At 52.9% G+C, this 22,874-nt stretch overlaps 8 protein-coding genes across 8 annotated transcripts; 7 read left to right on the top strand and 1 right to left on the bottom strand.

Annotated features, from left to right (window-relative positions):
• Window positions 1–129: 129 nt before the first annotated feature.
• PG998_013635 (ankyrin repeat domain protein) lies at window positions 130–2,760 on the top strand (the record flags this gene model as incomplete). Its single annotated transcript, XM_066880451.1, has 1 exon — window positions 130–2,760. The coding sequence occupies one exon, from the start codon at window positions 130–132 to the stop codon at window positions 2,758–2,760; it is 2,631 nt and encodes an 876-aa protein (XP_066724590.1).
• Window positions 2,761–3,262: 502 nt separating this feature from the next.
• PG998_013634 (uncharacterized protein) lies at window positions 3,263–5,934 on the top strand (the record flags this gene model as incomplete). The annotated part of the gene is made up of 4 exons (XM_066880450.1): window positions 3,263–3,499; window positions 4,010–4,992; window positions 5,269–5,827; window positions 5,881–5,934. The coding sequence occupies 4 exons, from the start codon at window positions 3,263–3,265 to the stop codon at window positions 5,932–5,934; spliced, it is 1,833 nt and encodes a 610-aa protein (XP_066724589.1).
• A 240-nt stretch (window positions 5,935–6,174) lies between these two features.
• On the bottom strand, window positions 6,175–7,507 carry PG998_013633 (uncharacterized protein; the record flags this gene model as incomplete). The annotated part of the gene is made up of 5 exons (XM_066880449.1): window positions 6,175–6,530; window positions 6,581–6,648; window positions 6,696–6,772; window positions 6,837–7,114; window positions 7,204–7,507. The coding sequence occupies 5 exons, from the start codon at window positions 7,505–7,507 to the stop codon at window positions 6,175–6,177; spliced, it is 1,083 nt and encodes a 360-aa protein (XP_066724588.1).
• Window positions 7,508–8,227: 720 nt separating this feature from the next.
• On the top strand, window positions 8,228–9,988 carry PG998_013632 (FAD binding domain-containing protein; the record flags this gene model as incomplete). The annotated part of the gene is made up of 5 exons (XM_066880448.1): window positions 8,228–8,320; window positions 8,374–8,694; window positions 8,752–9,365; window positions 9,434–9,824; window positions 9,890–9,988. 5 exons carry the CDS (start codon window positions 8,228–8,230, stop codon window positions 9,986–9,988), a joined length of 1,518 nt encoding a protein of 505 aa, XP_066724587.1.
• Window positions 9,989–11,011: 1,023 nt separating this feature from the next.
• Window positions 11,012–12,898, top strand: PG998_013631 (uncharacterized protein; the record flags this gene model as incomplete). Its single annotated transcript, XM_066880447.1, has 6 exons — window positions 11,012–11,175; window positions 11,217–11,747; window positions 11,810–11,915; window positions 11,971–12,285; window positions 12,384–12,546; window positions 12,600–12,898. The coding sequence occupies 6 exons, from the start codon at window positions 11,012–11,014 to the stop codon at window positions 12,896–12,898; spliced, it is 1,578 nt and encodes a 525-aa protein (XP_066724586.1).
• Window positions 12,899–13,863: 965 nt separating this feature from the next.
• PG998_013630 (P-loop containing nucleoside triphosphate hydrolase protein) lies at window positions 13,864–16,233 on the top strand (the record flags this gene model as incomplete). The annotated part of the gene is made up of 2 exons (XM_066880446.1): window positions 13,864–14,250; window positions 14,308–16,233. The coding sequence occupies 2 exons, from the start codon at window positions 13,864–13,866 to the stop codon at window positions 16,231–16,233; spliced, it is 2,313 nt and encodes a 770-aa protein (XP_066724585.1).
• Window positions 16,234–17,422: 1,189 nt separating this feature from the next.
• PG998_013629 (acyl-CoA desaturase) lies at window positions 17,423–18,989 on the top strand (the record flags this gene model as incomplete). The annotated part of the gene is made up of 4 exons (XM_066880445.1): window positions 17,423–17,645; window positions 17,735–18,223; window positions 18,286–18,397; window positions 18,476–18,989. The coding sequence occupies 4 exons, from the start codon at window positions 17,423–17,425 to the stop codon at window positions 18,987–18,989; spliced, it is 1,338 nt and encodes a 445-aa protein (XP_066724584.1).
• An 899-nt stretch (window positions 18,990–19,888) lies between these two features.
• Window positions 19,889–22,345, top strand: PG998_013628 (uncharacterized protein; the record flags this gene model as incomplete). Its single annotated transcript, XM_066880444.1, has 1 exon — window positions 19,889–22,345. The coding sequence occupies one exon, from the start codon at window positions 19,889–19,891 to the stop codon at window positions 22,343–22,345; it is 2,457 nt and encodes an 818-aa protein (XP_066724583.1).
• Window positions 22,346–22,874: the final 529 nt, after the last annotated feature.

Here is a 22,874-nt window from a genome sequence, read left to right as displayed (position 1 = left end):
ATATACCACTATGTAGCAATTATCCTTTTGTGATTTTCCTTGTAGAAGGTTGCGCATTATTAGTTCCTAACTGTTCAAATAAATCACCTATTGATCAATCTCTGGACACTCTTTGAAGAACACCCCAGAATGACTTCGGAGACTGTTAAGCAAGAGACTAGCGGAAACAATGTCAAAAGCCAGATCGTTTCTTGGATCAAAGGGGAGTTAGTCAACTACGAGTACGCAGTATCCCATCCGCATCATCCGCGTACTTGTGAATGGCTCTTCCGGCACCCTGAGTTCAGAACGTGGATAGAGTCCAGGAGATCTACGTGTCTCGTCTTGTCGGCACCGCCTGGTGCTGGCAAGACATTTTCAGCATCTGCAGTCGCCAAATATCTCCAGGATCGCGATCTCCGTGCCACGTCTTTCCATTTCTCGTTCAACGACCCCTCAAAAAGAACAGTTTTCACCGCACTACGAGCTTTCAATTTAGACCTGCTCGGGTTTCACAACACGGTTCCAGATGCTGTCCAACAGCTTTACGAGATCGACATTAGAAGCGGCTCAACCCATCTGGGAGACCTTGGCATCGCTGCCCAGGTCTTCAAGGAGCTCATCAAACAGATCAATCGAGTACATATTGTCCTCGATGGATTAGACGAGTGCAGAGATCGCAAAAGCCTGTTACCAACTCTTGACATGCTACTGGAGACATCGACATACGGTATTGTCAAGTGGTTTATTACAACTCGATCGGAGCGTGGAATTCGCCAACATGTTCTGCGACACGATGTTCTCGAGATTGAGGCTCCCGCGAATTCCATAAAAAGCGATATCAAAACCTTCTTGCATGACAATTGCACCAGCGCCAGATGGCTACACCTGATCAATGACGTTGTCGACAAGTCAGAGGGCAACTTCCTTTGGGCGAACAGCATGCTTCGAGTCTTGAACGACGGTGTGTCTACTGGGGAGAAGGATATACTAGAAGAGCTTGAGAAGTTTCCACCAGGTTTGAACGGCCTTTACATACGCGCCCTGCACCGCCTATCGATGCGTAGGACATGGCAGCAAGAGCTAGCTCGGAAAATGTTCACATATCTTGTTGCGTCGTTCCAGCCACTACGACTGAGTGAAGTCTCACATGCGCTAGCTGTGGTTCCTTCCTCGACCTCATACCAGTTGCCACAGGACCTCCCAGATCCCTCCTTGCTCGAGGATTTGTGCTCGGGCTTGGTCGTTTTTGACCGCAGCCTCCCCGGCTATTCCAAAGACCCACTGCTAAGATTCACACACAAGTCGGTGCACGACTTTTTCTTGCCGAGTCTCGGGTCTCTAGAGCGGAGGATGCTCAAGGCTTCGACTGATGACGCTTCTCAAGGTGTTAAAGAAGACCACCACAGAAAGAAGATGCGTCCACCTTTCGTGAACCTCTGCAAAAGCATGGGTGCTCCAAAGGCAGTCGCTCTCTTCTTCACATCAAGCGAAGACGCCAATTGGGAGCTGGGGAAGGTTTGCCTCCAATACCTGTCCAACCCACGATATAATGAGCCAAGTTTTTCAAAGGCGCTTCTTGATGATAAGGATCACCCATTTCTGAAATACGCTGCAGTATTCTGGCACACACATCTCAGCCTTTCAGAGCCCACACCCAAGATATACCATCAAGTCGAGACTTTCATGGAGAGTTCGGCGTTCTGGAACTGCGTTGCTATTCAATCTTTTGTCGCACCTCACCTTTATGCCGTATACCACAGGAAGCACAAAACACTGAGATACCGGTCTTCTATCGCTTCAACGCCATTTGGATCGAGTTCGACGGAGATATACTACGGATCCCCGTTGCCAAAATGGCTGAGAACATCCCGCGCGGTGGACTTTGACGGTTTCGTGACACAATGGTATCGTGTCTTGAACTCATCCCCTGGGGACCTGAGCCAGTGCTACATGGACGATCAGTGGAGATCGAGGTGGCCAAATGTCCCCTTGTGGCTCTCGAATCACGTACAATGCCAAACCGTTGTTTCGAGAAATATGACTTTGATGGATCTAATCGGAACTGGGATTCGAAAGACGCAGCAAGAGCCTCGAGTCAACAATGGACTTGGATCTATAAGGATCTGTGGTAACTCTTCTTTCGATAATCCTGCCCAACACAGCTTCCATTTCGGCGACAGTGGACAATTCCCTTCTCCACGTTGTCCGAAGTGCTTGACGACCTTTCCAAGGCAACTTGCAATGGACGCCAAATTCGCCAGTGATTCTGACTTCGGCAGCCCCGGCTCAGCTCTGGACATGATGCTCTTTCCGCCGCAATGGAGCATCGTCACCTATACGTCAAACTTGGACACCACACAAGGGTTGCCAGAATTTACACCCCCTGCTGTCTCTGTACAGTGGAGGACGGATTCAGTCGATGACCGAAAGAATGATTCTGTTCTAGCTCCATTTGAGTTGAAGTCGCATTCAGAATCTGGGTCGGACTCTGACACAGACTCGGAGTCGGATTCGGATTCGAATGCATCGTCCTTGTGTGATGGAAGTCCACTGGGCAGCGAAAGTCGTTCTACCCACAAGAACTGCCTGCTCATTATACGAGAAAATTGTGAACCAATCACCTATCTCTGGAGGTCGTCATGCAGAGATATCATCACTCGAGCCACATTTCACCCTTTGAAGCCATGGATATATTGGAGCCCTGCAGCTCATGAGTTATTTCTGGCTGATACGATGACCGGAGACATCCAGAAGGCAACACTTCCAGAGCCCCCCTGATATCGATTTTCAGTCCACAATGAGTTTACACAAAGAGCTACATTACGCCTCAGAGGGCGGAGATCGCTTGATGTATCTCGTTCTGGCTATACAACCTTGGGGCAAGGGTATGCAATGTTCTCTATCCGTTTCGTCGCTTCAAATGGTTCACCAAAGGAACTTGCCACTGGAAATATTTGCACCGGACCCGTCATCAACTTTGTCATTCTTTGTAGATGAAGTGTTTCAGCCTCCTCTAATTCTAACGGCATGGAGGCCGGACTATTTGTACGTCGCCTTGCCACCACTTTCATGCAACCCAAAGATTGTGCGCCTGCCTCTTCAACCACGAAATAAACATATCAGTGATCCACTGGGCTTCCAAACATTACGGGAGCCGATCCTCTTCCCTTGCTCCACGCCATTCCGTCAACCAAGGCTTTCAGTGGACGAAAAAGGCAAAATATCACTCACTCTTTCAGCACAATCGTTCTCAACCAAACGTTCAGAAGACACTACCACAATGATTGGTCCCTGTGAAAAGGACGCTGCTTATGACATTGAGCAAGGACCCGTACTCATATCGTGGTTGCTGGACCACCTAACGAGCTGGAGAGACTGGAAATCTTCTATGGACGGTCACTCAGAAAAATACAACTCTCAAAAGGACGAGGCTGGATGGCTACGGGGTTCATATGTCAATCCAGATCAGGCTTTCAATGTGACAATCAGAAGTGGTCTGGACTACCGCACGAAGAAGGTCATAACTTGTTCTTGAATTACGCTCTCGAGAATTTCACAGTTACTTTCAAATGTTACATTTCTTTTCATATCATGCAGCGCATAATGTGTCGCAATGTGAATGGATGAGTACTCGATGAGCATGGTGTAGCTGGTGATGGCCACCCGCCGTAACTTATGGGCAAGACGTCGTGTGCGGGGGACTGGTGTTATTGTCTAAACAGGGATAGATCGGCGAACACGGCATAATATGCTCTGCCGGATTCCATTATTGCCCCGACGCTTACTAATAGGTGCTGCTGCCTGAGTGCCAACCTCAGCCTGACAGTCGTTGGTTTTCAAATGACCGATTCTACATTCATTTTAATTGTGGTAACGTAGTCCCCAACTCGTTCATAGCATCTAGAACACCTGTTGAAGACAGTAACATGCTAGCGCGGACAATGGTGGACAACCAACCTTACCAGCCACTCGACGCAACGCGCCAGGAGACGAGAATCCTACTCATAACAAATATTGATCCCCCGAGTTCGACTTCGAATATGCTTCTATGGATGGTCAAGTGGAACCATTTGATGCCATCTCGTGGTGCTGGGGTGATACGAGCGTCTCCAAACAGAAGACTATAACCATCAGGGGACACAGTCTCCTCGTGCCCGGAAGTGCTCATGAGGTGCTCCTGGAACTATGCATTGCACAAAAGAAACGGAGGGTATGGATTGATGCAGTGTGTATCAGGCAGGACGACACAGATGAACGAAGCCAGCAAGTGGCTATGATGCGTACTATCTACCGAAAAGCAACCATGACGCTGGTCTGGCTTGGCATGGACGACGGAACAGCCGAGACGTCGGTGCAGATGATCAAGAATATTGCCGATTGGCGTCAGGTGAAACTCCAACACACCTCTAGAGCTATGAAATACGGCGTGTTCTTCGACGAGAGTGCCTCATATCCCTTTCCTCACGACATCGACTGGAGTGCGGTTCGATCGTTCTTCTCAGCACCTTGGTTCACAAGGCTCTGGATTATCCAGGAAGTTGTTCTATCAAAACATGTCCATGTATTCTTGGGCAATTACCAGATGTGCTGGAGATATCTAGTCCAAGCTGCGCACTATATTTTGCACAACCTCTCTAGTACCGAGAAACTCACAAGCCATAGCCGATCTGCGCTATTTGCGATAACCATGATTGGCAAGATCAAGGACATAAAAGTGAACCCCCTTCACTTACTGGAACAAAGCTTCCGCTTTGGTGCGACAGATCCAAGGGACAGAGTGTTTGCTTTGTATGGCCTTTTGGAGACGAAGGGCCCGAATAAGGCCAAAGTGGCGCTGTGCGAGGCCTTTTCACCGGCTTACCGCTTACCATTGGTGGAAATATACACCAATGCTACAAGAGCTGCCATTATATCCTCTTCCGAACTCAATCTGCTTCTTCAGGCTCAATGTCTTGTGCAAAGACCTGGGTGTCCGCACCCAGACACGGACTTCCCTTCTTGGGTTCCAAGGTATCATTTTGTCCACCACCCAGCCCGTGGCTCCTACAGACCAGTATCGGGGAGGGCTGCAAGTTCGAAAGACTCCCAGGCGCCAGCATGTAGAGTCGACACAGCAACCCTGCATAGCATTCTGCGCATTGCTGGGGTAGTCATGGACACAATATCTGGAGTTTGCGAGCAGCTACTTCCGCCATCTTCCACTAACAATCACATTACATCTGGATATTGTTGCGGCTTTCGATGTCAAAATCAGCCGTGTATAGAGTACAGGACCACAATTCTCAGAATGATGGCTCAACAGTGGGATGTCGCAACTGCGGCGAATCCTCACGTGCCTTCGCCGGAGCTTGCGACCATATTCAGGAAGACGCTTCTCATGGAACTAGATGAAGGGTATGGGATAGGCTATGAATCTGAATCCGACTACCGTCCTACTTTCCGGCATTTTGTGGACAGATTCTGGCCAACCGCAAGCAATGCCCCCACCGAGAGTGACGACGTGGGAGAGGGAACGGCCGATCCCGATGATTGTGACTTGGACAACGAATACTCAGATGATGATGAACTCGAACCAGTAGGGCAGCTTCCAGCGAGCCCGAGCGATACCAGCCATACCGGATACGAATCAGTATCGTTGGAAACCTTCTGGGACCATATTATTGAGAGACATTTCAACAGGAGGCTTTTCGTTACTAGCAACGGCCGGATGGGCTCAGCGGCTCCACGGGCACAAACTGGTGACAAGATCTGCTTGCTTTCCGGACTGAGGGTTCCCGTCGTGCTTCGACAGGTGGATGGTGACTGGGTCTTTATTGGTGACGCATATCTCAGCGGACCCGTGAATGTACGGACTGAACCTTTTGGCCATTTGCCGACCATTTGACTAATGCTGAACAGGACGAACACAAAAACACCATGAAAGCAGGCGAACAATGGTTCAACTTAAAGTAACCAAAATGATAGCGCGTGCATGCTATTAAAGAGTTCCCTACCTAAAATGATACCAAAGCTCTCCCGTTCGCAGACTCGTCCGCTCATAGGACAGCCGTGCCTTGAGGTGCTTTATAGCGAGACGCTCTTTAGCGTCTAGTATCTGATACCTTCATGTTAAAATCTGAAAAAAAAAACTTTCTACTATTACGCGAAAATATAAAATAGATATAATATATATTTACACTATCCGCGGGAGGTTTACTTCATGTTTCGCTGCTGTATCTTCATCTCGAAGCTTCGATCCTCATCAAAATCCACAACCACCTCCGTAGTGCGAGTGATTCTTCCTTTAAGAATGCCGCATTCGCTCTGCGTCTCTGCATAGCCATCCCCCCGAGAGGCTTTCGCGGCAAATTCCCCCGGGCCTTTCTTACTGGGCTTGATGTAATCTTTAGCCAAAGGGGACTTGAAGCGATAGTACGTGATCTTCGCGTCCTTGGTCATCACTCGAAGGACCGGGATGCAGGCCGCGATGAGTGTGGCGTTCGGCTCCGCCAGGGAGAATATCCAGAATGACATGAGATTGTATTGGACTATGTTTATCACTGGGTTAACTGGCCACGCCCTTCGAGTAGGGTAAGTTTTCTTCAAATGAGCTTCTTACAATCTGGGGCATCGAATGCGAGTGTGGTGATACTTCGAATGGCTTTGGCAACACCAGTGATACCTGCGCTACTGAAGGTCAGCCGACTGTACACCAGGTGATTCATACCACTTACATGGCTCCAAAGCTCATACCAACAGCAAGACTAATCTTCTCGGATCTCTTCATCTGTAAGCCCATCAGGACCCTCCACTATCCAAAAGGTTAGTCCGGTTTGGCTGGTACAGTTAGATTGTGACGCGAGCGAGTGGTTTACCGGCAATAGTGCCAGAACAAAATCTGCCGCGCTGGAGTAGAGTGAACTGAAGACATTGAGAACTACCGCGTGCTTGGCGTCCCAACAGCTGACAGGCAGGTCCATTGGGGTTTCGCTATTGCAGAACGGACGCCACAGTAGTACCGTGTGTACGATGAAAACAGCGCTGATGCTGCTGATGATGAACCAGATGATGTATCTTTGCCATGCACGAGTTATGTGGATCAGGGTTACCGCGAAAGAGGTCTTGGTCAGCGACAGTGCAACCATATTACAAGCTGGTGTCGTCAGAGTCAGTAACGGGCATCAGTACTCAGGGTGTTAAATTGTATAAGAGAATTAGCTGAGAAGGAAAGGACATTCTTACATTGAGATAATCGAAGATACAAAATGACCATGTCATTGCCAAATGTGACATCCATAAAGCCGAGGCTCATTAACTTTGTAAGGAGAGAGGCGGAAGTGAGCATGAAAATCCATCCAGCGACCAGGACGTAGTCGTCGGGCAGCAGGTGTCCCGACCGGGACCATCGACAATAGAAACGGAGGGTTACGAAGATAGTAGAGATGAAAAACATAGCCCAGATTGAGGTATCGACTATTATTGCAGGCTGCCCGGGGGAGAAGTTGCGCGCATCGTTCTCACCGTCGATCCTCGCCGAGATAGACATCTTCGGATAGACTAAGCCCTCTGTGCGAACTCGCTCACGGTTTGACTGATTTCCCTAGACTCGAGGATACCTATGAGGGTAACCGAGTAGCGACGTGATAGGATGGCCCTAGGTGCCTAATTATAATAGACCTGTAGATAAATATACATGACGCTGTGTATTACGTGGCGAAGGGGAATATGTCTTGGCACATATTTATTTTTATCTTGATCTCTATAAATTTGAAACTGTAATGCAGCATAATATTGGCGTTGGGACTATCTTACATGTCTACAATCGTCCAGAACAGGAAGGTGCTTGCCCCCTACCTTAGAGTTTCCAGGGCCATGCGCCGTATTTCATGATGATTGCTGCATATTCAATCTCACTGTACAGCAAACATGGACCGAACATATCTGGGGCTGGGGAAAGAGAGAGATTTAACGGAGTAAGGGATAAATAGTCACGCCATGATACAACTCGAAGATGCAGGGGGTCACTCGTTGTATCTGCTTGTGTTTGCTAGACCTGGCGTGACGAAATTTAGAACAGAGGTAGGACAAGACCATAAATTAAGATGCGGGGTTGTGGATGGTCTTGTGTAGAAGAAATTCTAGATCGCCCGACAAGAACACCCCTTTCAACACTCCTATTAAGAGCCTGGCCTTTCGCATAACTGTAGTACCTAACTCATTGGAAGGATATGTGCCCTATCAACAGACTACCAAGAGTCCCATTGCCATGCACCACTCTTGTCTCCCGGCCGCCCTTGCGGCATTGGCTGCCATCGTTCCCGAGACATTTGCGACCGCGCCTGATGGTGGTCTACTGGGTGTAAGTCAACTAAGACTCAGCAGTTCGACACACAGACTGACTCAAAAACGCAGTGCAGAGCCCTTGTATCTGCGGGAATGGGACAAAACGTGCAGTTCCCATCCACACCCGGCGGCGGCTACCGGTCTAGTCTCAACTCGTACTATTCCCTTGACGTTCGGGAAGTCGAGCCCTCTTGCGTCTTCAAGCCCCGATCTGCCCATGACGTTTCTCAAGCTATCAAGATTATCTCGAACCTTCCCTCGGGTAATGTTGCGGTCCGTGGTGGTGGCCATACCGTCTGGCCTAACAACAACATCGCCAATGGTATCACCATAGACATGAGTCTTTTAGGTCACACAAAGTTGCATCAATCAAAAGAGTCAGACACTGCGGTAAATTACACAACATCCTGGTAGTGCTTGATAGAGGCTAATCGCGCTTGTTTATAGGTCATTGCTTCTGTTGGTGCCGGTGCAAGATGGGAAGTTGTCCTGCTCGAAGTCGAAAAGCGCGGCCTCTCTGTCGCTGCAGGTAGGGTCTCTACAGTAGGCGTCGCGGGACTGACTCTCGGCGGCGGCCTGTCTTTCCACTCTGGCCGGCATGGTTTCACCTGCGACAACGTGGTCAACTACGAAGTTGTACTAGCCGACGGCCAGATCGTCAATGCCAACGCAACACAGAACCTGGACCTCTTCAAGGCCCTCAAGGGAGGCGGTAGCAACTTTGGCATCGTAACCCGGTTCGACTTTGCCACATTCCCGGCGGGCCTTCTCTACGGCGGTATCATGATGGCCACTTGGGACCACAAGCAGACGGTACTCGATTCTTTGATCCGCTTAATTGAAATTAACGAACAGCACCCCGCTGATAACCAAATCGTGCTATTTACGTACAATGCGACAGCCGACTTCATGACGGTTGGGTCAATCAACGTGAACGTTGACGGTGCTACTGACTCCACCTCCTTCGAGCCCATGGCTTCAGTGCCATGGCTCTACGATACCCGGACGACGCAGACGTACGCCGAAATGGTGGTCGATCTATCTGACCCTGGTGGTGAGCGGTCAGTCTTTCGGGCAAACTACTGCTTGCACGCATAATGTGCCCTAACTAACTTGCCTTCGGGAATAGCTCACCTTGGTTCTCTCTGTGCTTTCAAAACAACAAGCTTGTCGCTAACAAAGCCGCCGAGCTGTTCGAAAAGCTTGTTGCCGAATGCCGAGGCATAGCGGACCTGCACCGAATCCAGGTTGTCTTGCAGCAACTTCCGAAACACTACGCACAGAAGAATCCCGGTGGTAATGTGCTTGGCATGGACAATAGTCTAACAGAGGATGCCATACTCTGGCAAGGCCAGGGTTACGCCCAGGCCCGAGAGACAGAGGGGCTGCTACGGGAAAAGCTCGCAACTCTTACTGCGGAGCTCGAGGCGTATGCCAAGTCTGTTGGCGCGGCGACGCAGTGGCGGTATATCAACTACGTTGACCCAACACAAGATCCCCTAAAGTCGTACGGTCCAGAGGTTGGTTTTATCTCTTCACCCCATAAGCAGCTAAGGGCATACAGATGACTAATTCTTTTGCACAGAACATAGCATTTATGAAAGGTGTCGCTGCCAAATTCGACCCCCACGGATTCTTCCAGACCAGGGTCCCAGGCGGTTTCAAGATCTCCCACGTGGACTGAGGTTAGGCAAATCATGAATCACATGAGGGTTCGGGGGAGCCACTTGAGAGGGGTCAGGGGTGAACTGGCGAGACTGGTGGATTGGGCAGCGTCAGCGGATTCAGGGAGATGCGTACGTTGGATGAGTATGAGCCGACAGGCGAATCGGAATAGAAGGGTGAGCTGGGTGATTCGGAGCGGACAGGCTAGTCGTGATGGATGGGAAAGCCGCAGAGGGATGCCAGCAGTAGGAAAGGCTGCGGCGCGAGCCTAGAAGAAGTTAGATGCTTATGACTATAACAGAGCCCCCAGACACTCTACTCACTCTCGCCACTGTTCTTTCCGCTACGGCACGAGCCGCCTTATATACAGCCAGGTGCTTACTCTGGATCAGCTCACGCACGAGGTCGATGGCGAAGCTAGGCTACCTCTGATTCTTGGTAGCATCTGCCAGGTCCTTGGAGGTCACCGGCTGGCTTAATTATGTGCAACTGGTTAGGGTTGGGATGTGCTATCTTTGCTATTGCGCGATACAGTGTTCCGTTACTTATAACTCAAGCCTCCATCCTGCCTGTACTGACAAAAGAACACGGCGATCCTCCAGGACTCGGCACAATGTATGAAGTTGCATAAAGACGATGACTCGCTGTATGTGAGAAAGACTCGTCGCCGATAGAGAAACCTCTCTTGAAGGGTCTAACCTCTCGTAGCCCTGACCTGGGACTAAGGCCCAGCTCATTGACGCGGGCAACAAGGGTTTTGAACTAATCTTTCAGCTCACACAAGCTGGTTGCCAGCCCACTTACCCTACCGTCTGTCGATTCTAAGACGCATATGTGAGGGGAGATCCGACACGACTCAGATACGCATTTCATGGTGCTTGATCACAACGTGGCTGTAATTGCGAGGAACCTCATATTCTTCCACTTGTTGAACGAAGCTTTCACAGAGAATGACGTAGGGAAGCGTCGCCTTGCATTCCATATCCTAGCGTATCTGTTCCCGGTGTCCATTCTACCGCCATTAGTTTGGGAAAAACTGCAGATGGCAATCAGTGCACTTCTGAAAAACCTCGAAGACAGGAGCCGACCGACTCCTTGGGCTAGCGTCGTGGAAGAGGACATCAAACCGTTATGTCGTGTTCTCAAGCAGTGGCAGCCAGTTCCCGATGGATCCTTTTCGACCCAGAACATACGTCTGCTCGTCGGGTAAGGGAAAATATTCACCGGCGTCGATATTTGGGATAAAGGAGCGAATTCGATCGCCAGGTCTTTGATGACTTTGGGAGTGTACCACCGCCAAACGCTGAGTTTTGTGAGCCTGGTTTGGAGGAAATGGTGAAATCATATCAGCGCAAGGTTCAAGGGAGCAAGAGTCGACTAAGCAAACACATCAACGGAACTTGGAAAACCAACATTACAATGATCGACTTGGACTGGGAGAGCAAGCGGAGCGAGTTTGAAACCCCTGACATGAGTATGATGCCTCAGATGACAGCAAACTCGCTTACCAGCGCCTTCGGCCAAGAACACAAGAGGATGCTATACAAGACTGGCAACATCATCAACGCCATTGTTGGATATTTCATCATGATAGGAGCCGGCTTTCGTCGCATGGAGGAGCGTCTTGAAGTCAAAATAAGAATAGGCGAAATTGCCGATGCTCTGGAAGGAATACGATACGGCCTTTCCCCAAAATCCGACAGTGGCGGCGAAAGGGGTTCAAATGACCGAGTAAAGTCCCCGAAGCGATTTAACGTCACCCACATGAACAACATTCTGTAGGCCCCCTGGCTTCCATCGATTTGGCATCCGAGAGACCCAACTAACGATGTAAATGCAGTGGCCACACTGGAGGCCCCCCTGAAATCGTTCCTGTACGGTGTATCGCTGTTGGAAACGGGCCATGGGACTGGTTTGACGGCATGCGTGTTGAAGAACACTCCCCGGTGGGACTCCGTCGATCAATATCTTGCGGAATATCTCCTGACGTAAGACCGGGAGCTGATCGAGACTCACTTTCACGTGAAACTCTCGCGCAATACCCCCGAAGGTTACAGTGACGCCATGTACCCACTGACGACGTACTACAAGTGGGAGCGCGTGGCAGCGCCATCGAAGGCCATGGAGTTTGGAGAGCTCATGACCCAGGCGCGATTGGCCAAGTGGCTCCACTCTCACTTCTTCAAGATATGCCTACCCTATGAAAGGGGGCCAGCCTTTGACCTTGTCTATGCGCCGTTGAACCTGACCGTCTTCATGCGGCTCCTCGTGCACGTGTCGGAGCTCGGCTATCCGGCTCACTGGTTCTCCAAGGTGGTCAGCGACCTTCTCAGCGGCGTACTGACGACGACGGCCCGGGCTCCTCGGAGATATGTCCTGAAGATGCCCGGCATCAACAAGCAGTACCCCTCCAGCGGGTGTCGGTCGAGCCCTGGAAGATGGAGGTCGCCGCTCTCGTCAACCTTTGGCAGCCCCTCTTCCCGTTTGGCCTGGTCACCACATCCACCGACAGTGGCAAGATGCTCGCGCCCATGGACGAGATCAACAAATACACAGTCAAGTTTCCCCCTTTCTTCCGTCCGCAATCTGGATACGTCCCGCACTTCTTGCTCGTGTTCTGGGACCAACAGAAGCTGGAGAGCCCCCTGACGACATCCGGCCCCTGCTATTGGATGACGAGACCGGGGACAAGACCGCCTCTGCGGATTATGCGAGGAGCGAGGTTGTTCGCGTGGTGACTACCTTCAAGTGGTCTACAGACTCCAGAACTGCAACGTTTTGGCTGCGTGAGGGTGACATGACAGAAATGATTCGAGAGAATTGGCTTCTTTATGTTTGGCGAACCGACTTTTGGGACAGGCAGTCTACAAGTGGATTAGGCTTGAAAGATGCCGACAACACGTCGGGTCCCTTTGGAGGGGACGTGTAGCTGTCCACTGTATGTATCGATTGCTAAAAACATACCAACGTGTAGAGGCCAGTATTTGGGGCTTAGCTGGCCTAGAATTTGGATGCGGGGAGTACTAACGGGGAATGCTGACACGGGAGGCCCCATTCGGCGGCACAGGGCCTCTTCCGTCGCTCATCCTCCAATCTAGTCGTGCCAACAGCGCGCTGCAATGCTGCACAGCTTGGCATGCATACATCTGTGTCTGCCTTGTAGATAGCCTATCGACGGGGCTGAGGCGGTCCCTTTGTTCGCGGCCAGGCAACCATTGCTGCCTGTGAGGCGCCCTGTGGCCTGTGGGGGCGCTGCTGGTTAGTGCGGCTGCAGCGGTGCGGCGGCCTGCTGAGCCATTGAATCCCGGCCGATGCCTCTCACTAGATGATGACCTTGCATCTACTGGAAGCACGTTTCGTTTGGTAGAACAGAGTAAGAACAACCCAGAATGTGACGGAACAAGATCCCCCCGAAGGATCTTGCCTTGGACAGGCACCTACCCTGCGCATTGTGCAGAAGTGCAGGCAGCCCTGCCCAAATCAACAAAGAGGCATCCGACCAACCGTGCATTTTTCAATTGGAACCCTCGTTGATCGGCGGCGTATGACTCTTCGCCGGGCAACACCACCATCTATACACTTAACCTTACGACAGAGGTGAAGAGAAGGCAGTTCTTACCTTTGCTTATTTAAGTGAATGCATCCCCCTCTGCCTTACTCCGTATTCCTCCCATTTCCCTTTCGTTGGATATCTCACACCATCGCTAGGCATCAACCTACGACGACCTCCTGGAGTCTTCACCCCACCTTCACCCGCTGTGACGTTGTACAGCTGCCTCAATTACCAGGAAAGCTCTATTTCCTACAAACTGACAATTTCTGTGGCCTTCAAAAGTCCGAGAAGGAAGTATCACAGAGCAGAACACGACCATTTTACTATCCTCTTATCTCATTATGGCGCCTGGGGCTGTCGAGGATGCGGTACCTAACGGGACCACTGAGGTGGCATGCCGTTCTAATGGAGACACGCATGAGATACCCAACAAGGAGTCTTCCACTGTAGCCACCACAAACGGCCATGCTCAAGAGCAGCACCAGAGATGCTGCTGCTGCTGCCAGCTACGTTCCAAGGGAGATGCTAAGTCCGAAGCGAAAGATAAGGACGATCCGGACAAGGACTCCGCCAAGGAGAAAGAGGAAGAAGGAAAGGACGGCGAGAAAACGGATAAAGAAAACGGCGACGCCGAACAGGACAAGGAGCCCGAAGACGAGACCATGAAATGCGAGATCAAGCATCTTGATCGCAAGTACGACGACAAGGATGAAGCATTTTTTGCCGAGGTAAGCAATATCACTATTTCTCTACTGTAATCCCGCCTCCATGCTGACCTCTTGCAGCGCAAAGATGACATAGAGAAGCCCGAACAGAAGGACTGGTGGCGCATGTATGTCTTCTGCCTCGTGCGACACTTTGACTCCGATGGTGACCTGGACGACACTCGGCTTTACGTGAACGCCTTGCCTCTGCGGCAATTGATGTACGATGTCATCGGGAACTACCCATCTGAGACCATCGATGTCGACGACATCCAGATTAGCACGCCCTACCACTGCCTGTTCCACTACCGCAAGGAGCTCGAAGCCGAAGGCATGTCGCGGTTTGAGAAGGCGGCTGACGACGACTCCATGAAGCAATTGGTGATGCTGATGGATTGGATCAAGAAGCACTTCGAGCTGGAGATTGCGGCATACGAGCGCTGCGTCACCAACCAAGTTAAAGCCATCGCCTTCGACAAACTATGGACGCTGTTTCGTCCCGGAACCCTTGTCCATACCAAGGTACTGAACAGCAATCGGGCATTCCGCGTGTGGGACCATTGGGATGCCGACGACTACGGCGAGGAGGAATCAACTGGTCTGGTGCTGCGGGTCGAGTACATTGATTTTGACGGCGACAATATGGGTACTGAGTCCCTCGAACTGTTTATCCCCAAATATGCGGGCACACGCGAGCTGTCTAAGCTCAGCACGATGCCGCTCGACCTGCTCGAGGACGCGGCGGAGCAGCGCGAGGACCTGTTGAAGCGCGGAAGGGTGTTCGAGGGCTACGTCGGCCAGCATTTCGTACAGTGCAACGGCGTGGGTCTAAAGCGCGACTGCAACGGCATCCAGCGGCTCCACGTGGACGGCCGTGTCATGATCGACTGCAAGACATTCCACCAAGAAAGGCCCAACCTCAGCTTCACGGTGAAGGAGTTGCCGTCATTGGACGAGGAGTCGGCAGAGCGGCGGGCGGAGCGGCGGGCATTGCGCCGCCACGGGGGCAACGGAATCAAGGGTGGAGAGGAGGCGGCGGAGGTGCGGCCACTATCAGACGAGGAAGCCACCATCACGACGTCGCTGGTGCGTGGCTATGCCTTTTCCAACAAAGAATTCTTGGACTTCTTCGTTGAAGATCTGTCGGAGATCGAGTGGAATGACCGCTGCTTCGACGAGTTGGTGTTGGACGCAGGAACGAAGCGGACAGTTCAAGCCCTAGTGTCAACGCACTCCACGAAGCAATCCAGCTTCGATGATATTGTCAAGGGCAAGGGCCAGGGCTTGGTCTGCGTCCTCCACGGCCCGCCCGGCGTGGGCAAGACTCTGACGGCCGAGTGCGTGGCGGAGTACGTGCGGAGGCCGCTGTACATGGTCTCCTCGGGTGATCTGGGCGTCGAGGCCAGTCAGCTGGATAAATCGCTGGCGCGCATCATGCGCATGACTTGTGCCTGGCGCGCCGTGCTGCTCATCGACGAGGCCGACGTCTTCCTCGAGGAGCGCTCGCCGCAGAACTTACACCGCAATGCCATGGTCAGCGTCTTTCTGCGCTTGTTGGAGTACTTTTCGGGCATTCTGTTTTTGACCACGAACCGCGTCGCTTCCTTCGACGACGCTTTCAAGAGTCGAATCCACATCCCTATCCGCTACACTAACCTGTCTCAGGAGTCGCGTCTGCAGATCTGGCGCAACTTCCTAGCCCGCGTGCCCCGTGGCGAAGGAGACAGCAAGAGTGACGACAAGAGCAAGGTGGCTCCCCTCGTCAGCGAGAAAGACCTGGTCACTCTGGCCGAGCACGACCTCAACGGCCGACAAATCAAGAACGTCATCAAAGCCGCCGAGAGCCTTGCGGCCTTCGAGGGCAAACCGCTCAACATGGAACAACTGCAGGAAGTCACCAAGATCCAAGCCCGCTTCGAAGCCGACCTGTCGAGCTTGAGCGGCATCGACTACAATGCGCCGGGAGCCTCCCGCAAGGACGCCGAACTGCGTCAAATGTTCATGTAAACGGTCGGTGGTTCACCTCACTGGGCTGCTGTTGGTGCGACGGTAATCACAGCTAGAGCAGATGCCACTGCTAAGACCGCCGCGAAACTGACGAATTGATGAATGGGACGATGCGGCAGGGAGGCATGGCTTGGGCGTTTAGTGCATTTCAGTATACGTATAGAGCGGACTGGGACATTGTTCCATGACAGCGTCGTTACATGCGACTGGTCAGAGCGATTGAGATATACAATTCGATAGACATCAATTGAGTCAACTTCACTATAACATAACACGATTCCTGGTAAGAGAGACTGGCAAGACCCGCTCGTGCAGGGTCCGCGTGGGGTGTTGCATTCGGGATCTTCTTGACCTTGGTTGTGTGGGTTGAGGAGCCATTTCAACTCGGTGTGTCGTCGGCGTCGAAGTGCAGATGTTGGGATGACGGCAGCTAATTTGCCTCGATTGAACTGGCCGTTTCCTGCATCGGGCCATATTTTCTGCCATCAGCGCGCCATTCGATGGGGGATGGGATGATGCAAAATAGTATTCAACTAGAATGAGATGCGGCGGGAACCCAATGCCAGTAAAACGATGGGTGAAATCGGTAACTCTTTGAACCCGGCGGTTTGGGCCCGGATTGCGGGTGAAGCCCCCACTGTAACTCTGGGAAACAGCAGGTTGATCGAACCACCATCGTGCGCTGGCTGACAGAACTGCTTCCCCAACAAATGCCACCCCAACACTGAAGACTGACCGACGGGAATCGGGGGATCACATGTCTCTTACATCTAACTGCTGCACGATTGGGCATCTGGCTTCAAGTCCCATTCAATAAGCGTGGTCGCCGATCTGTCCGTTGAAGTCGACCTAGTGAAGTTTCAGGGGTCCTGCCGCCATCCCAACCGTCTCGGCTGTTCCCAGTTGACAGCCCGACAAGCACGGGGGCCAGAGTTTGGGCTGATCAACCCCGCCAAACCGCCACATTGGTGACATGTTCAGTGGCATATCAAGCATTTGTTGAATTCAGTGACAAAGGACGGGATAGATAGGTAAACTTGTACCTCGTTCATATAATAAACATCTGCCACCCTCCTTCCCCAATGGTACGGAAATGTGCAGCTCCCCCAGAATCTCGTGCAAACCTCTTCTTCGCTACCACACCATTAGTTAGGTCAAGCCAATCGCGTATTGGCCTTCTACCTTGAAGATGGCGGCATCCAAAGCCAAGATGGAGCCCAAGATTCCTCACATCAGTGAACAGCCGGTTACGTTACGCAACTGGTACCAACACCTTAATTGGTTGAACATTTACTTCGTTATCTTCATACCTTTGATTGGCTTCGTGGGCGCCTACTTCGTGCCACTCCAGACTTACACCTTCATATTCGCCGTTGTGTACTATTTCAACACTGGTCTTGGTGTCACGGCAGGTGAGTCAAGCCCAAAACTCAATGCTACCCATCCTTCCCGTGCGCATCCGCTAACAACAAGCCACCACGTGGCGATCCCCTTGTTCTAGGCTACCACCGACTCTGGTCACACACGTGCTACAAGGCCGCCCTCCCGCTGCAGCTGTACCTCTGCGCCGTCGGCACCGGCGCCGTCGAGGGCTCGATCCGAAAATGGTCCCGCGAGCACCGGTCCCACCACCGCTACACCGATACCGACAAGGACCCTTACTCGGTTAAGAAGGGTCTCTGGTACTCGCACATGGGCTGGATGCTTATGCAGCAGGACCCGAAGCGCATTGGCCGCTCCGACATCACCGACCTGAACGAGGACTGGCTCTGCGTCTGGCAGCACCGCCACTACGGCACCCTCGCCATGACCATGGCCTACGTCTTCCCCGCCGTTGTCTGTGGGCTCGGCTGGGGCGACTACTGGGGCGGCCTGATCTACGCCGGAATGCTGCGAGTCTGCTTTGTTCAGCAGGCCACCTTCTGCATCAACTCCCTGGCACACTACCTTGGCGACCAACCTTTCGATGATCGCAACTCCCCTCGAGACAGTAAGCGAGATGCAAGATGAGGAATCATGTAAGAGCGATGGTATCTAACGTGGAATTCACAGACTGGATCACTGCACTTATTACTCTCGGTGAAGGATATCACAACTTCCACCACGAATTCCCATCCGACTACCGCAACGCCATCCAATGGTACCAGTATGACCCGACCAAATGGTAAGAAAGATCCTCTACACTCTTTGCGAGTACACGAGAAAGACACAAGCATGTTCTGATATTGGCCCTCCTTCACAGGTTCATCTGGGCATGGAAGCAAGTCGGCCTCGCGTACGACCTCAAGACCTTCCGCCAGAACGAGATCGAGAAGGGCCGCGTGCAGCAGCAGCAAAAGAAGCTGGACCAGCGCCGCGCCAAGCTGGATTGGGGCGTGCCCCTCGAGAAGTTGCCCGTCATGTCGTGGAGCGACTACACCACCGAAGCCCAGAAGTACCCGACCGAGTCGTCGCGGGCGCTCGTCGCCATCGCAGGCGTGGTGCACGACGTCTCAGCCTTCATCGCCGACCACCCGGGCGGCAAGGCCCTGATCGGGTCCGCCGTCGGCAAGGACGCCACGGCCATCTTCAACGGCGGCGTCTACAACCACTCCAACGCCGCGCACAACCTCCTCTCCACCATGCGGGTCGGCGTCCTGCGCGGCGGCGGCGAGGTCGAGATCTGGAAGAATGCCCGGTCCGCTGCAACGTCGCAGAAGTCGCTCTACTCGCTACTCGGCGAAGAGGCCGGCCAAAGGGTGCCTATCGCAGCTTAACGCATGGCTTCCTCGTAAGATTGAGCTAGGGGCACAGATCAAGAGTCTACATTGCGCTCATAGACTCAAAGTCATGGAGACTTGGTCAAGGAATGAAATTTACGGCTTGGGGCGTTGCTTATACACACATTCATGGTTGGAGGGCGTTAGGAGAGTTTCAGTCAAGCCAATGGAATTACATCTTTCAGAATAAAGTTGCGATTCGTGGAATAGTGGGACTTGATTAAGAAAAATTGTCCTTTTTGATCGCATACTTACCTAATGTCCGTTTCCATTACCTGCCTGGCTTTGCATCGTACTTACACAGGTGCAAGTTGACCGACGTGGTGGCCTGAGAGTGGTAGAGGCGCCTGCACCGCCTTCAACAGGCTGCTTGGAGTCGAAAGGACAACGCGGCTAAGACGGTTTCCGTTCTAAGAATACCCCTGGAACTGCGTTATCCGCCGGCCCCTGGACCGTTTGGCCAATCAGGAAGTGGTTGCCAAGGGGCTTAACGCAGCTAACCGCTCATTTCTAAGGGAACGTTGCAGCGGTATGTTTGTTTCGAAATAGAAGATATGCTATTCTGGTGATTGGAGCCAATCAACGTTCTGTTTATTCATGCAGTAAAGGGGTGTCGAGTGGCGGAGGTGTTGTGTTGTTCTCGGTGATTTCCCGATCCGGCAGAAAAAGAACAATTCAGCACTGGGTAACGGAACTGACATGTTGTTCTCATGCAGATTTACTTCAATGGATCTCCGTGTACTATGGGTGCAGTCTATTCTTGGGTAATCACCCATCTTATCAGAGATCAGGGGACATCGTTGGGGTTTTTATTCTTCTTGTTCTCCTTACTAGTTCGTTGCATCCTCAATGAGATAGACACAAACTAGGTCTTCCACACTTACATAGTTCTCAATATGCTAGGGGAGACACATTCACCAAAGCGTGCCGGTGCTACCTTCACCGACGAGATCGTCTTTCCGCAGGTATATGAGGATGCATGGGGTGCTGCCGATGCTCTGCGGTCCGAGATTGAGCGGGCACGCATCTTTCTATACCGCATGGGCAATATGAATCCGGAACCAGGAGTGCGCACCGAGGTCAAGACCATCGTGCAGAGCCCGGGGTACCGCACCGTACCCGCCCTTGCAGCCGCGATCCAGGCGCGCGTGTTCGCGGGCCGCCACGCCAGCTTCGCGACGACGCCGCTGCTGCAGTGCGTGCGGTTCATGTTGATCCGCGCTCGCGTCGTCGACGTCGTCTTCACGGACCGAACGCGGGCCGTCATGGACTTTTTCTTCGATCCGACGTTGGCGCGGAACAACAGGGATGACGAGGTGCTTCGTGCTGGCGCGGAAAGGACCGTGACGTATGCCTATCCGGCGGCCCGGCTCAAGGTGTGCATCATCGGCGGGGGTCCGACGGCTCTGGCGTCGGCCATCTCGCTGGCGGAGAAGGGGGCTGGGCGGGTCGAGGTACACGTTTGGGAGCGGCGGTGGGTGGAAGTGGCCGGACCAGAGGGGACTCGTGTTGGCTACCCGCCCAATGCGAAGCGGCGGGACCAGGTCGTCACCTTACAAGACTCCGTAACGTCGCTGTTGACACCTGGGTCGCGGCAGGCTCTATTCGAGGGCCGTCCGGAGCCTGTGTGGCCGGGGTCAGCGAACATCCAAATCCGCAAGGTTGAGGACCGGCTTTTGCAACGATGCCAGGCGCCCGAGTTTCGCGCCAAGTCGACGATCTGCTTGCACGCGGAGGGTGTCAGTAGAGAGGACATATCCAAGGTTGGCGACTTTCACGTCCTACTTGGCGCTGACGGCGCCGCCTCGTGGGTCCGCAAGTCGTATTTCCACGGTTACGAAAGGGAGAGGGGCAAGAGCTTCGCGCTCGGTCTCGCCTTTGACCGTCCGGCCGGTCTGCCTTGGTCACAGCCTCTCAACGTTTTCCTCACGCTGGGACAGACGCGGTACTTGCTGAACGCGAGCGACTACGATGGGAGAGGCTATCTCAATATGCAACTGACGGAGGAGGAGTGGCACAAGATGGTCTCGGTGGATGGTGAGCCAGTAACGTTTGGGCGGCCGGGTTGCCTGAGAGCGGCTGATGGCTCGATACCAGATGGCTTCACGCCTGATCAGGTGTTCGCTCCATCGGAAGATAGGTCGGGGACCCTTTGGCAATCCATCGAGGATGGGCTCAAGCTCTTCGGTTTCAAGGAGAGCGAGGTCATTAACGTTGTTCGGATCCCTATCGTAGTGCAAGCTGTACTAGAGGGTGCTCAGTACTTACCACCTGCAGAGACCTCATCCCTCCAAAGGCCGCATGGTCTTGTCGCCGTCGCTGGAGATGCGGCCATGACTGTGCATTTCTGGCCAGGCCGCGGCCTCAACAGCGGCATCAAGTCCGGCATCGCCTTGGGCGACGAGCTTGTCAGTGCGCTCGATAACGGCCGTTTTATCGGGTTGCCGCTCGATGCGTTAAGGTCATACAACGACTTTCTGCTACAATTGCAGGGGCGCGAGCACGATAAGCGTAGCCTGCCGATTCTCAACCAGTCCGGCTCTCCCGAGACGTTGGGCTGGCTGATAGATCAGGCGCCTGCAGTGCCTGACGCTGTCGCCGTCGAGTGGCTCGTGGGCGCGGCAACGCAAATTGCCGAGAGGCTACAGCGAAGGGCGGACTGGCCCTTCGAGGTTGTGGCCAACGTGGAGCCCCAGATTCGCATCGTGTTGCGCCAGCTCTCTTCTGCCACTCTGCGTCAGATGGCCGTCAGCTTTCCCTGGCCCACACGCGAGATGACCGGTGCAGAAGTCTTGCCCATCCGCTCCATGCGGCCTGAAGAGAAGCAAAAATGGCTGCAACAACTCTGGGGTCTACTGCGCGACCAGGAGGAACAACAGGGCATGGGAAAGCGTCTGCGCGCGCAGTCAAGGTTCGACGGGCGGGCGCGTTTGCCTTCGGCTTCGCTTTCGCGGTTCGAAGCACCCCGCCCCTCGTCGTGGTCATCAGCACCATCGTCGTCATCCTTATCGCTCTCCCGCTCTCGTGCGTCCAGCCTGGTCGGTGAGACGGGAGGCCTGAAACGCAGCAATGGGACGCGTTCTAGAGCGCCACCGCGGTTCAGACCCAGCTACGAGACTAGTATTCAGTCCACGGTGGCCAGTCGTGACAGTAGAGGAGGAGACGGTAGAAACGGCAATGGTGGTGAGATGGACTTGGAGTGGACTGCTGGAAATCCTGTTTTATCGCGCTCAGGGTCAGCTGATGGATCATTTGTCGGGTTGGGACGGATGCTCAGCGTCGCCCAGCGGCCTGGACGAGCCGTGCTGGCCGATGCCATGTCTTTGGCGCTATTTCGGGTGCAAGGTGATTAGGATCCTACGATGGAGTTTGCGTAGCTCACCCACCATGTTGCTTATCCGAATGTGCCTTTCCTGGCCACCGCGTATGGCTGGTCGCCACCCTTAAGCCATGGCGCTGTCTCTCATACGGGCTACCTTGTATCGTATAGGTCATATTTCCAACAAATGATACCTTAAGAACATCAATCGTGACTCTTTGTGTGACTCGACAGACTCGACGACTGGTTTGCAACGCCATGTGAGATTACGTAGATGGCACGTAGTCACCTGTTGCGGCCATAAGATGAAGGCCTGTCTGTGATGGATTTCAGCTGACGCAAAAGAAGCAAACGCGACCAAGCTTTTGACCAAGGCATGCAGGATATCAAGGAGGCGCTGGGATGATTTGACACTACAAGCCGTGCCGCTCAATAGCTTCGAGCTACAGCCACTCTATTGCGCCTTGACTGGTTGCTGGCTGACTAGGCCGGCCAAGACGTGGGTTTCCCAAGCCCGTCTAGCCGGGTGGCTTCATGGGGTCTCGGGGCATCTAGTCCCTCAA

The sequence above is a fragment of the Apiospora kogelbergensis genome (genome assembly GCF_038363985.1).
Source record: "Apiospora kogelbergensis strain CBS 113332 chromosome Unknown utg000009l_segment0_segment0, whole genome shotgun sequence".
In the NCBI taxonomy this organism is placed as follows: domain Eukaryota; kingdom Fungi; phylum Ascomycota; class Sordariomycetes; order Amphisphaeriales; family Apiosporaceae; genus Apiospora; species Apiospora kogelbergensis.
The sequence above is the reverse complement of the archived record's forward strand: the minus strand, read 5'-3'. Positions and strand labels throughout refer to the sequence as shown.